At 54.0% G+C, this 13,437-nt stretch overlaps 1 protein-coding gene across 3 annotated transcripts in view; it reads left to right on the top strand.

The window, feature by feature from the left end:
- The window catches only part of DHRS7B (dehydrogenase/reductase 7B), a 37,410-nt gene that overhangs the window by 16,704 nt on the left and 7,269 nt on the right, over positions 1-13,437 (top strand). For all 3 annotated transcript variants that reach the window (XM_082859945.1, XM_082859944.1, XM_082859946.1), the window contains exons 3-4: positions 7,055-7,233; positions 11,818-11,927. In XM_082859945.1, the coding sequence (XP_082716071.1) occupies positions 7,080-7,233; positions 11,818-11,927 (264 nt within the window). In that variant the 5' untranslated portion in view covers positions 7,055-7,079. The remainder of the gene's footprint in view (positions 1-7,054; positions 7,234-11,817; positions 11,928-13,437) is intronic.

Below are 13,437 nucleotides of genomic sequence, written 5' to 3' on the forward strand. Positions count from 1 at the left end.
CAGCACCTCTCATCCCACCCTCCCAGGCTGGGCATGCTGTGCGGTGGGGGCCCAGCATCTTACTGGAGAGCATTGCTCGCTTCTCCAGGACTGGATGCTCAGGACCTGGTCTGAAATACTCGCAGGCCTTCCTCTTGGTTCTGTCTTCACTAATGCCAGCCTGCACTCCTTTAAACTGGGGGCCCTAAGGCTGCATCCCAAAATACACCCCATAGACCACTCGTTCATGGCTCGTTCCAACATTCCAGAGAGGGCCTGCTGACCTGAAGGTATCCTCTGGTCCAAGTTACTCTGCCCTGGGTCAAAAGACCAGAGTAGACATGGGTGCCGAGAACTGCCACTGGTGAAGTATCTGCTGTCTGAGGTAGGATGCTATCTTTTCTTTTCAGTCAGAGACGGCCTTAGCTGCTGCTTCTCATACGTTTGAGACCAAGAAAGAGTGGCTTTACTCTGCTTTTACTTTCTGAAATAAGATACGTATTTTCAGATATGGGTCATAAGCATGACCTGTAGCTTATGTCACCTGTAATAGAACAGCTGGCTGTCAGTGCTAACACACAAGAGTGGATGTGGGCTGTGGGAACTGAGCCTGACTGCTTTTGCTGCCAAGCCCCTCCTTGCCCTGTGGCCTCAGTCCTGCCGTCCAGTTGGAACCCCTCTCTGCCCTTTAGCCTGATTTTCTTGTGCATAACATGGCAACTTATTTCATGACTAATCCTTCCAGACTTGAACTCATTATCATTTTTTTTAAATTAATTAATTTTATCTTTGGCTGTGCTGGGTCTTGGTTGCGGTGTGTGTACTTCTCATTGCGGTGGCTTCTCTTGTTGCGGAGCACGGGCTCTAGGGGTGTGGGCTTCGGTAGTTGTGGCACACGGGCTCAGTAGTTGTGGCTCGCGGGCTCTAGAGCGCAGGCTCAGTAGTTGTGGCGCACGGGCTTAGTTGCTCCGCGGCATGTGGAATCTTCCTGGACCAGGGCTCGAACCCGTGTCCCCTGCATTGGCAGGCAGATTCTTAACCACTGCGCCGCGAGGGAAGTCCCTCATTATCATTTTTCACTTTGGAGGGTTTTCAGATCCCCTCCTTTGATTTTCAGATGTAGCTCTTAATGGTTTAATTTCCGTGTGTGGTTTCTGAGTAGATTCTAACAACTTGTTTTTATTGACGGTTCAATTTATTTTATTTTTGTAACTGAGAGAAGAAAGGAATCTTAGGAACAGATTCCATCTGTGAAATGCAATGTAGAGTTTTGGCCAAAGGGTTGAGAATGGAACAGATGGCATAAGAGGTGACGTGCCTGCTCCGAGTTGGTTTCTCGGTGACGGTCTTGTTTCTAGTTTGAGGTTCCGAAAGCCTCAGTAGAAAGGAGGAGAGCAGTGCAGACCCACAGACTTTCCGGCCGCCTGGCCCAAGTGACAGGCACCTGCGAAGGTGCTTTTCCACCTTCACACTCTTTTGACTTAGGTCTGGAGCGCCGTTGTGTGTGCTGCGAGAAAACACAGGCAGGCACCTGGGCCCGTGACTTCCTCTCTCTGGTCACTTCCTGTGTGGGGAGTGAGTGGGCGTGGCTGGTGTGGGTGGGCGGAGCCTGCCTCCCCTCTCTGCACGTGCCTGTCCTGCTTTTGGCTCTGGCTCACAGCACTGCTGGGCTGACTGTCCCTCTGTGCTATAAGCTCATCTCCAAATGCTGGGAATCGTGAGCAAGATTGTTTTCCCACTCCCTTTTTTTTTACCACCAGTCTTGTCTTCCAGTTATATCTGAAACTAGCAGTTTTAAGAAGCATTTTGGCATAAAATGCAAAATTTATAAGCATGTTATATGCCATTTTCAAAAAAACCCAGGCCCCTTTTGACCTTGCTTTACATAGGAGCTCTATCTCCTGATCTGGAAATGTGGCCAGCCGAGACTTAGTTCCTTTCTGCCACTTGGGAGCTGTCCCTTTTGCTGAGAGAAGGCCCCCAGACACCACAGCAAGTCAGTGGGTCTGAGCGACTTCTTTGTCTAGCTCTCTTGGCCATCATAACTGCTGAGGGTGAGACAGGAAGGAGTTGGCACAGCTACCTCTGAGAGTCTGGGGGACCCAGGGCCCATCGGTGTGGCCATGTGTACTGCAGAACAGAATGACAGGTGGGAGATCTTTAAGAATTTGAAAAACTCCCAGGAAGAGTTGAGATTGTCTATATTAGCAGCTTCACCTGGTCAGGGGAGTTATGCTGAAGTTGAACCTTACTCTAAAGTTAGTGGCTTGCTCTGGGGTGTCTTTTCCCACCATCATCCTGAGTTACTGGGCAAAGCTGCGCTGGTTTATAGTTTATGTTCTGATTCTGTGAGAACTTGCCAGACTGAACGCAGATGCACTGTCCTTACAGAAGGTGGGCTGAGGATGGGCCACCTAGCCTGGTGCCATATTTGCCTCGGGCAGAGTGGCCCCTGGGGCTAGGCGACCAAGGCTGGCTTGCGACGTTGGGTCAGGTGCTCAAGGAGTACCAGGCACGTACAAGACGGTGTGTGGTTTCCCTCTTTTCTTCACGTCAAGGGTTGCTGGCTTGGGCTTCGAACAGGTGCGTGGAGCTCTGGTTGTCTCAGTGGGGCGCCTTGCTGGGTGGGCTTATCTTCATCCTGATCCTCCCCTGGGTATGAGAAAGGGGTGGACAGCACACTGTGGCCCTTGTCTGCTCTCTCTTTGCTGTGTTGGCCTCCATGACTGGTGTGTTGGCTGCATTTTGTTTGTTTCTTTTTTATTTTTCTTAAGTTTATTGAATTGTAGTTGGTTTACAGTGTTGTGTTAACTTCTGCTGTACAGCAAAGTGACTCAGTTATAGATACACATATTGTTTTTCATATTCTTTTCCATTATGGTTTATCAAAGGATATTGAATGTAGTTCCCTGCGCCATACAGTAGGACCTTGTTATTTATTTATTTATTTTTATCTATTTAGTTTTTTGCGGTACGCGGGCGTCTCACTGCTGTGGCCTCTCCTGTTGCGGAGCACAGGCTCCGGACGCACAGGCTCAGCAGCCATGGCTCACGGGCCCAGCCGCTCCGCGGCATGTGGGATCCTCCCGGACCGGGGCACGAACCCGTGTCCCCTGCATCGGCAGGCGGACTCTCAACCACTGCGCCACTAGGGAAGCCCCAGTTTGCTAATATCTTGTTGAGGACTTTTGCATCTATAGTCATCAAAGATATTGGCCTATAATTTTCTTTTTTGATAGTATCTTTGTCTGGTTTTGGTATCAGGGTGCTTGTGGCTTTATAGAATGTCTTTGCGAGTGTTTCTTCCTCTTCAGTCTTTTAGAAGAGTTTGAGCAAGATCAGTGTAAGTTCTTCCTTGTATGTTTGGTAGAATTCGCCTGTGAAGCCATCTGGCCCTGGACTTTGTTTGTAGGGAGTTTTGTTTGGTCATTTGTTTTTACAGATTTTATTTCACTTCTAGCGATTGGTCTGTTCAAGTTATCTATTTCTTCTTGATTCAGTTTTGATGGGCTGTATGTTTCTAGAAAGTTGTCCATTTCTTCTAGGTTGTCAAATTTATTGGCATATAATTGTTCATAGTATTCTTTCATGGTTTTTTTGTATTTCTGTGGTATCAGTTGTGATTTCTCCTCTTTCATTTCGTATTTTGTTTATTTGGGTCTTCTCTCTTTCCTTCTTAGGGAGCCCGGCCATTGGTGTGTTAATTTTTGTTTACCCTTTCAAAGAACCAGCTCTGGGTTTTATTGATTCTATTTTCTATTTTTTTTAATCTCTATTTTATTTATTTCCTCTCTGATCTTTATTATCTCCTTCTTTCTGCTGACTTTAGGTTTGCTTTGGCCACATTTCCTTTTCTTTCTTTCTTTCTTTTTCTTGGCCATGCCGTGCGGCTTGTGGGATTTTAGTTTCCCAACTAGGGATCGAACCTGGGCCCTTGGCACTGAGAGCACAGAGTCCTAACCACTGGACCATCAGGGAATTCCCATGTTTGGCCACATCTTCTGTTACAAAACTTGGGATATGGGATTCTGATTCCTGACAAAGTTGGGTCTCTTTCTTCCTAGTTGTTCATTTAATTAAACCAGAGGGCTTATGAAGCCATAAAAATTAAATTATAGTGAACTATATGTTTAATGAGTTTGCTTTATGTCATAAACCAGGGCCCCTTTCAGACAACCTTGGAAATCCGATTGCTGGCTTTCAGTTAGTGATGGGTCATGATGATGCTGGTGCCAGCCGTGTTTACTGAGCTCTTACCCTGAGCCAGGGACTGCACACACACTTCTATGTGTTAATTCATCAGACCACAACAAACCTGTTTTTTTTTTTAATTTATTTTTGATTGTGTTGGGTCTTCGTTGCTGTGAGCAGGCTTTCTCTAGTTGCAGCGAGCGGGGGCTACTCTTTGTTGCAGCGCGCGGGCTTCTCATTGCAGTGGCTTCTCTTGTTGCGGAACACGGGCTCTAGGCATGTAGGCTTCAGTAGTTGTGGCTCGCAGGCTCTAGAGCGCAGGCTCAGTAGTTGTGGCGCATGGGCTTAGTTGTTCTGCGGCACGTGGGATCTTCCCGGACCAGGGCTCGAACCCGTGTCCCCTGCACTGGCAGGCAGGTTCTTAACCACTGCGCCACCAGGGAAGTCCGACGAACCTGTTTTACAGACAGAGGTGCCGAGGCCTCAGCGGTGTGGCCTTGACCCAGGCTGGTGAGTAGCTGAGCCAGGATGTGAACCCGGCCAGGAGGCGAGGGCTCATCTTTGCAACCCCTGTGCTGCCATTGCCATTAGTTGGTATTTTCCAGGTGGTCTCTGAAACCTCTGAATTTTTAGAGGCAATAGGGCTGCATATTGGTGCTTGATCCCGTGTAGCCTTCAGTGAAGTTCTGACTTAGCCCCAGGTTATGGGTCTGAGACAGGCAGACTCCACAGGGCTGTGATCTCCATGGGCCTGTGTCCACCCACAGACCCAGAGGCTGAGCCGGTTGTCTTTTCCTGAGCAGTGTCTCCACCTCCCTGGGCTTCCTGGGCATTGTCTGGGCCCCGGGTAATTTGAGCCAAGCAGGGTGGTCCACCTTGGGACCTACATGGTATAAGGATCTGGGATTGCCCTGGGGATAAAGCTCTTCCCGCACAGCTGTCCCGCTGGGCTGAAATGCACCCCACAGCCTGCCGTCTTCAGGGGCTGTGCCCTGTGAAGGCCCCCAGGCAGCACACCCACAGACCCACGGACTGGCGGAGGTGCTCCTGCCTGCTCTAAGCCTCTCTGAGTACTACCAGGTGCCAAACAAAGGATCTTCGTTTTTGTTTTTTTAATTAATCAATTAATTAATTTGGCTGCGTTGGGTCTTAGATGCGGCATGCGGGATCTTCTTGCGGCACGTGGGCTTCTCTCTAGTTGTAGTGCACAGGCTTCAGGGTGCGTGGGCTCAGTAGTTGTGGCACATGGGCTCTCTAGTTGTGGTGCACGGGCTCTAGAGCGCAGGCTTAGTTGCCCCACGGCATGTGGGATCTTAGTTCCCTGACCAGGGATCAAACTCGCGTCCCCTGCTTTGGAAGGCGGACTCTTATTAACCACTGGACCGCCAGGGAAGCCCCCAAACAAAGGATCTTTGGGTCCTCACCTCTCCCCTGGGACTCGGCCCTGCCTGAGTGTCTAGTCGAGGGCAGGGGTTGGTGCCAGTGGTGCCCGGGGAATGAGCTCGGCACTTCAGAATCCACTTGGATTGCCAGGGCGTCCACGTGTGGGTTTGGCACAGTGTAGGGTAAGAGGGAAATGTGTCCACTTAGCAGACGGTAGCCGGCGTCTTTCAGAAGTAGATTAAGTGGAGGTTGATAGGAAAGAGTCATTTTTGCAGATGTTCGTCCAAGGATGTTCATTTTTTATAGTGATCAAGAATTCGGGCGTGTTTGGAAAGGGAGGTGAAAAATCAAGCTAAATACTAAACTAGCTTAGTTGACAGTTCAAACCGGAGCAGAACCTTTTAGCTTAGATCGGGACGGCCCCTCCCAAACCTGAACTTCAGAATCAAAGCAGCTCAGGGCACAGGCGGATGCGTGCTGGGATCTGTGTGTTCTTGGCTTCATGGTATCCACAGGGTGGGTGCTGTCTTGGGAAGGGAGCAGATAGGTTTTTAAATATGCAGGGTTGAGGGCTTGGGAGGTGGGCGAGGGCTTATGACTGAAGGCTGCAGGCTTGTTCGCGGGTGCTGTGCACTTACGTCGCAGCCCCTTCCTCCCCCAGAAGCTGCCGGGCTTCTCACATCCTCGTCCTGGGGGCCCGGGGGCATCCCGAGGCGGCATGCGTGCTGCTGCTCCGCTATAGCTCCTTCTCAGCGTCCCTGTAGCCCCGTGTCTCCCCTGTTGGCTGCTGCTCTGGGCCCAGGGCCGTGGAGGGTGGGAATGAGGAAGGGAGGGGCAGTTGTAGAAGGAACGGATGTTTCCTAAGCATGGACCCCGCATGGTAGCGCTTGCCACGCTGCCGTGGGCTCCTGATTGGTCCGGGTGACGCAGCTCGCCAGTGGCACTTGGTGGGCACAGGCCACAGTGCAGCGGGGCCTCCACTCTGCGGCCTGAGTCTGCGCGCACTTGGCAGAGGGCTGCCTCCCCTGCTGTGAGTCGCCCAGGCATCCGGAGGCCTGTGGCCGTGGAGGAGCCTGTCCAGGGAGCAGTGTAAGGATCGATCGGTACGGCTCCGTTTTCCTTTTAAGAAAAGTGTTTAGAAGAACTTTCCTAGTTTCACGAATATCAGGAATTGAAAATGATACCGGCTGGTATTAAGTTCCTCAAAACAGATTTCTGCAGGAGGCTTGGGGCCTCCTTCACACTTCAGGAGCTGGTCCTCAGCCTGCCTGGGCGACGCGCGTCTGCGCCCCGCCGCCCGCTCGCATCCGTGCAAAGAGGAGACTGGTTCCACGACGCTGAACGGTCCACACGGGGCGCGGGGCCTGGGGAGACACTGACGGGCTCAGAGCTGAGGTCCGCGCGAGAGATCTGGGCTCTGTGTCAGACTTGGGGGAGGATGGTTGGTGAGTCCCTGGCGTCCTCCCACCTCGTCACTGATTCATCTGGTTTGTTCTTCCAGAAAGAGTCTGCTGAGGGCGAGGATCATGGACTTCATCACCTCCACGGCCACCGTGCCCCTGCTGTTGGGCTGCGTGGGCGTCTTCAGCCTCTGCAAGCTGCTGCAGTGGCTGCGCACGAGAGCCTACGTCCGGGACGCCGTGGTGGTCATTACCGGCGCCACGTCGGGCCTGGGCCGAGGTGGGTGGTGGGGCAGTGCTGGGCGGGGGGCAGCGGTGTGGGTGCAGACACATGAGGCGGGCTGGCAGCTGGGCAGCAAGGGTGGCACTGCCCTTGGTCCGGATAGAGACAGAGAGCTTAAGCGCAGTGAGAGACGGCCCTGACCTACGGCACCAGGGCCAGAGGCGGAAGCCAAGGAGGGGGCCGCGTGTGCACGTGGGGCAGCCTCAGCGCCGATCGGTGTGGAAACAGGCACTTGTATGTGGAGACTTTCAAAAATGGACACTAACTTAGGGCCAAACAAAACGTTCCTTTCCCTGGGTTCAGCGAGCATCCCAGGTTTATGGCTTTGGTGTCACCTCCAGCTTGCTGTCCCCTCACGGAGCCGTGCCTCCAGCCGTGCCCTGGCACCTTGGCAGGTGGGGACGGGATCAGTGAGGCCTTAGCTGTTCCTCAGCTGGGTTCTCCAGTTGAGCTCAGATCTAACCTAGTGACCACGTGGAGCTTCTGGGTCCCAGGCCCACCCCACACGCCTGTGCCAATCATGGCAGTGTACCAGGGCAGGTGCAGGTATGTCAGCTTCCGCACATGCTCCGCGCCACCTCTGCACGCCCCCATGCTCACACTCAGTTCCATGGAACGAGGCCGAGAGGCGCCCTGAGTTGGGGTACACTCAGCGCCCCTGCGTCTCCTGGCCGGTGAGAGTACAGCCAGTGTGGCCCTGGGCCACGTGCTGGCCCCTAGGCCAGGTGCTGGAACAGATGGATGTGAGGCAGGGTCCCTTCCCTCTGGGAGCCCATGGTCTGTGCAGAGAGGAAGGACTTCTCTCCGTGTGTTGCCCTTTCAGGATGGGTGTTCACAGTGGGCTGGCAGGGGAGGCACCTAGGTGCGTGCTGGCTTGGGCTCATCTCCCTGAGTCCTCATAGCTGACGCTCAGAGAAGGTGCGACTTGCCCTGGGACTTCTAGGCAGGAGCGCGAAGCCAGGACTCAAGCCCTTGTCTTGTCTCCCTGGGGGAGGGGGCAGGGTGGGCCGTGAGCATGGGTCATGCAGGGGCTGCTGGCACTCGAGAGCTACGGGAACACAGAGGAGCAGACGGGGAGTGGCGTGCAGGCGGCCAGGGGACCTGGGCAGAGTGCGGGGAGCAGGGGTCCGTGCGTGCACCAGCATGGCGTTCAGGTGAGCTCTCAGGGTGACCCAGGGTCTGCCATCAGATCTCCAGGCCCCAAGCCATAGCCGGCCTCTGACCTTACTCAGCTGCTAAATATAGGGTGTCAGCAGCCGCTGCTCCACCACAGAGAGAAGTGGTTTTTTTTTAATGTCCTTGAAGCGTGTCAGGGGGTTGGCTGTGAGGGAAAGGCACACTGTGGCGCCGACGTGCACACGCGTGACGGAGATGCTGTTCTCTCTCCATCCGCGCTTCCTCCTGTGACACCAGGGCCGGGAAGGGGATGGAAGACACAAAGCCCGCGTGTCTGTGTGCGTCTGTGCTCTTCCCACCATCTCCTAGATTCCATCGGAGGGCCGGGAGGGCGTGTATCCCTCCCCCTCTGGCTGTCTCAGTACAAACACCCCTCAGCGACTGCCCAGGAGGCGTGGGGAGGAGACCCCGGCCACCCTCATGGCTCTGCCCAGCCTGTAGGCCGCCCTGGAGGCCTGGGTGACAAGTGCTGAGTGTTTGGACAAATCTCGTGTTTCTCCTGCCTTGTCTCCTGGCTTGTCCTTGTGGACTGGCAGGACACTGGGTGAAGGGACACGTCTCGGTCCCGAGGCCATGAGCCTAGTGGACTTATAAGCTGGTAGTGCTGGTGGCTGGGGACCGGCTGGCAGCCCAAGATAAATGTATTCCTTTTTCTCTCCACCCTCCCGCCTCTATCAGCTTTTTCAGTAAATGAAAATGGAATTTTCTCAGCCTGTTGGCATTTCTGTCATTCTCTACACGACCTCTAATTTCCTCCCTTGGCTTTCCTTGGGAAGCAAAGCTTAAGTAGAACGCGGGTGGCCAGTTTCCAGAGCTGTTCAGACACTTCACTGAATGTCCATCGTGGTGGCCAGGTCGGGACAAAATGGGGCGAGGAAGCCAGCAGGGCTTTGGGCGTGATAGGAAACGGGCCTCCGGAGCGCCTGCCCCCAGCCCCACCCCCGAGGAGGCTCCGCAGGGCAGGTGGGATGGGGGCCGTGACCCAGGCAGACCCCGGGGGCCAGAGCGGGGGCTGTGGCTCCGTCCGGGTTTGTGCCCTCGGTCAGGGTGAGCTTCAAAGAAGACAACACCGCACGCCTGGAAGTGCACCGGTTTAGTTGAGTTGAACCTCCTTCCAGAAGGCTCCATCGGGGTCAGGCTGGGAGGCGCCGGCCCCGGGATAGCAACTGACGCTGCAGGAGGCTCCACGTCTGGAAAGAAGGCTTTGCCGCCAGGGAGCCTCCTCCCTCCTGCCCTGAGGGACGCTGGCATTCTCCCTGCTTTGCTTTCGCTTTCGCAGCGTGGGTGGGGGAAGGACCCCGTCTGGACCCCAGAGCCTCCTCCCTTCCTGGATCCCTGACCCTCCGGTGGGCCCCTGGGGCCAGCCTTGCCCTCCTAGCAGCCCGCGGCACCAAGACTCCGCTTGACCAGCCGGCCCCTGAGACTCAGTCTGGGCCCCGGGGGTGGCCGCATGGTCAGCTGGGGCCGCACACACCTGCTCTTGGGCACCTGAGGGAGACTAGGCCTCTAGCGAGGACAGACTGTGCCCCTTTAAGCCCCACGTTTCCATTCTCACTAACAGCCAGTCTTTGGAACATTTTAAGAGGGCAGCTTAGAAGCACAACGAAGCCCTTGTGCAGTGCTTTCTCTCCTCGCGGTGCTGGCCCGGCCGCTGTAACCCGCTCAGTCCTAGCGCTGCTGACCTGCGCCTGCAGAAGAGGGAAGTGGGGACCAAGAGGTCGAAACTTCCCACGTCACAGGGCCGTCAGGGCTGGGGTCTGAGTCGGACACAGGAGGTCTCGCTCGTGTCCGTCCTCTTGACCGCAGGGCTGTGCGGCTCTCCGCGGGCTGTTAGCTTCGGGGCACCAAGCGCTCGGCTGTGTTTGGGGGCAGGGCACGAGGACCTCAGCCCCTGCTTCCTCCCTCTCCCTGGCCCTCCTGTCGTGGCCTTGGGAGTCACACGTGACCCTGGCTGGCCTAGTCCTAGTGATGCCGCCCCCACCAGGGCTGACCTGGTCCCTCCCTAGGATTTGGACACCAGAGCTTGGAGGGAACAGGCCAAGGGCACCCTTGTCTGGCCGAGGAGTGGTGTCCACGGGAACGCAGCGCTGTCTGCAGCCCCGCCCCCATCTGGTGGAGAGGCCAGGCTGGGAATGCAGTGGGGAAGGGACCTGCTAGCACTCAGAGAGCTTGATTCCTGCTGCCCAGGAGGACCCTGGGCCACCACCACTCCTGTCCTTCGCATCTGAACCATTCAGCTCCTTCCCTGAATTCCTGAGCTACCCTGGAATCCTCCTGATAAATCCTCTTTTTGCTTTGCCCCGGGTGACATGAGTCCCTTTTCTTGCCACCAAAGAATATTGACTAGGAGAGGTACCCAGATAGTTCTGGACTCCCCGGCCATGGCCTTCATCATTTGTCACCTGGATGCTGTAGTGACTCAGAGGAACCCCCAGCAGGAGGGAACCTTTTAAAATGATGCCATCCTTGGACTTCCCTGGCGGCGCAGAACCCTCCTGCCGATGCAGGGGACACGCATTCAGGCTCTGGTCCGGGAAGATCCCACATGCCGTGGAGCAACTAAGCCCGAGAGCCACAACTACTGAGCCCGCGTGCCACAACTACTAGAGCCCGTGCTCTGCACCAAGAGAAGCCACCGCCATGAGAAGCCCGTGCACCGCAATGAAGAGTAGCCCCCGCTCGCCACAACTACAGAAAGCCCGCGCGCAGCAACGAAGACCCAACGCAGCCAAAAAAAACTGACGCCACCCTTAATGCCGCCCTGCTGCGCGGGCGCTCGGCATACTTTAGCTCTTTAACCTCCTCGCCAGGCTGTCAGCCTCCCCACGTCCTGTCCCCACTGCGTGTGTCCACGATCCCTCGGGCCTGTGTACTCTCGGGAGGAACAGCCTGCAGGCTTCAGGCCTCGGGGGAGCCTCTCTGCCCCTCTCACCAGAGTCCTGTGTCCCCTGTGCGTCCACAGAACCACAGAAGCAGCCCCGGCAGGTACGTGCCTGCTGCGTTGAGGTGACGGCATCCCCGAGCTGGCGCTGCCTGACCGTCGGGCACATCCCTTGCCTCACTGAGCTCCTCGCCATGAAAGTGGGGATACTGCTCGCAGGGTGGATCAGAGCTAAAGGTTATGCTGGAAAGTTCTGAGCCTGGTACCTAACAGTCTGTCCCCCAGCTGCTGCCTTCCTCCTGCCTGTGGACGTCTGTCACAGCCCCGAACGTGGGCTCTGCAGTGGTGACAGCAGAGCTCCCTGTGCCGGGTCCCTAACCCTGCCCCACAGCCTTCCACGGCGGGCCGGTGCCGATGGCTGGGGAACAAGTAGCCCTATGGTCTGGGGCTGGGGAGCTGGGAGCTGAGCTGATGGTGAAGGCCTGGGCCTCCCCAGCTGCCACGCTGCTTTCTTCTTCCTCTAGAATGTGCCAGAGTTTTCCATGCTGCCGGTGCCAAGCTGGTGCTCTGTGGCCGGAACGCCAAGGCCCTGGAGGAGCTCACCCGAGAACTTGCTGCTTCCCGGGCTACCGAGGTGAGCCCAGGGGTGGTTTTCGTGGGGAAGAGGTGCAGCCCTGGTCGGCCAGCTGGGCTCAAATCCACCACTTCCGCAGTGCCGCGAGTTTAGGGAGGCCCCTCTGTGAGTGCCTTCTTCCTCCCCCGTGTCTCCGCTAATACCTGTTCACCTCTTGGCCGTGGTAGCCGGGAGGCTGGCAATGACTTTTAACATTTTAAGTTAAGATGACATTTAACATTTCCTTTCCAGTTGAGGTGCCTTTTATCCTTTTTCTTGTCTAACGGCTCCGATTAGAACAAGCTCTGCTGAATAGCTGCAGTGAAAGCAGACATCCTTGTCTTGTTCTGGAGCACAGTGGAACACTTTCAGTCTTACACCACTGGACGTGATGTTAGTTGTAAGTTTTTCATAAATACCTTGGGGGAATTTCCCCTCTGTTCCTGGTTTTCTGAGAGTTTTTATCATGAAAGGGTGTTGGATTATGTCAGATCTCCTTTCTGCATCAATTGAGATGCTTGCGTGGCCCTTCCCCCTTCGTTCTGTTAATGTGGTGGGTTACACTGATTGCTTTCCTCACGGTAAACTACCCTTGCCTTGCTAGGATAAATTTAGCCTGCTCATGATGAATAATCCTCTTAATATGCTGTTGAATTTGATTGGTTAGTATTCTGTTGAGGCTTTTAGCATCGATATCCATAAAGGAGTTTGGTCTGTAATTTTCTTGTGGTGTCTTTATCTGGCCTTGGTATCAGAGTAATGCTGGCCTCACAGAATGAATCAGTGTTTTCTCCTCTTCGGGTTTGTTTTGTTTTCTAAATATTTATTTATTTATTAGGCTGCGCCAGACCTTAGTTGTGTAAATGCGGGATCTGTTGTTGCATTGCACGGCCTCCAGAGTGTGCAGGCTTAGTTGCTCCGTGGCATGTGGGATCTTAGTTCCCTGACTAGGGATCAGACCGCGGCCCCTGCACTGGAAGGCAGATTCTTAACCACTGGACCACAAGGGAAGTCCCTCCTCTTCAGTTTTTTGGAAGAGTATAAGTATTGGTGTTAATTCTTCTTTAAAATTTGATAAAATTCACCAGTGAATCTGGTTCAGGATACTTTTTGTTGGGAGGTTTTAGGTTACTGATTCAATTTCTACCCGTCACATGTCTGCTGAGATTTTGTTTCTTTTTGACTCAGTTTAGGTAATTTGTGTGTTTCCAGGAATTTGTCCATTTCTTCTAGGTTATCTAATTTGTTGGCATACAGTTCTTCATAGTATTCTTTTATAATCTTTTTTATCTATGTAAGGTCCCACTTTCAGTTCTAATTTTAGTTACTTGCACCTTTTCTTTTTTCTTTGGTCTAGCTAACGGTTTCTCAATTTTGTTGATCTTTTCAGAACACCAACTTGTGATTTCATTCATTTTCTTTGTTTTCTATTCTCTCTCTGTATATCTTTGTTTTTAAACATTTTATTTATTTATTTATTTGGCTGCGCCGAATCTTTAGTTGAGGCACTCGGGATCTTTATTGCCGTGTG

This window comes from Leucopleurus acutus (assembly GCF_964270905.1).
Source record: "Leucopleurus acutus genome assembly, chromosome: 19".
NCBI classification, from domain to species: domain Eukaryota; kingdom Metazoa; phylum Chordata; class Mammalia; order Artiodactyla; family Delphinidae; genus Leucopleurus; species Leucopleurus acutus.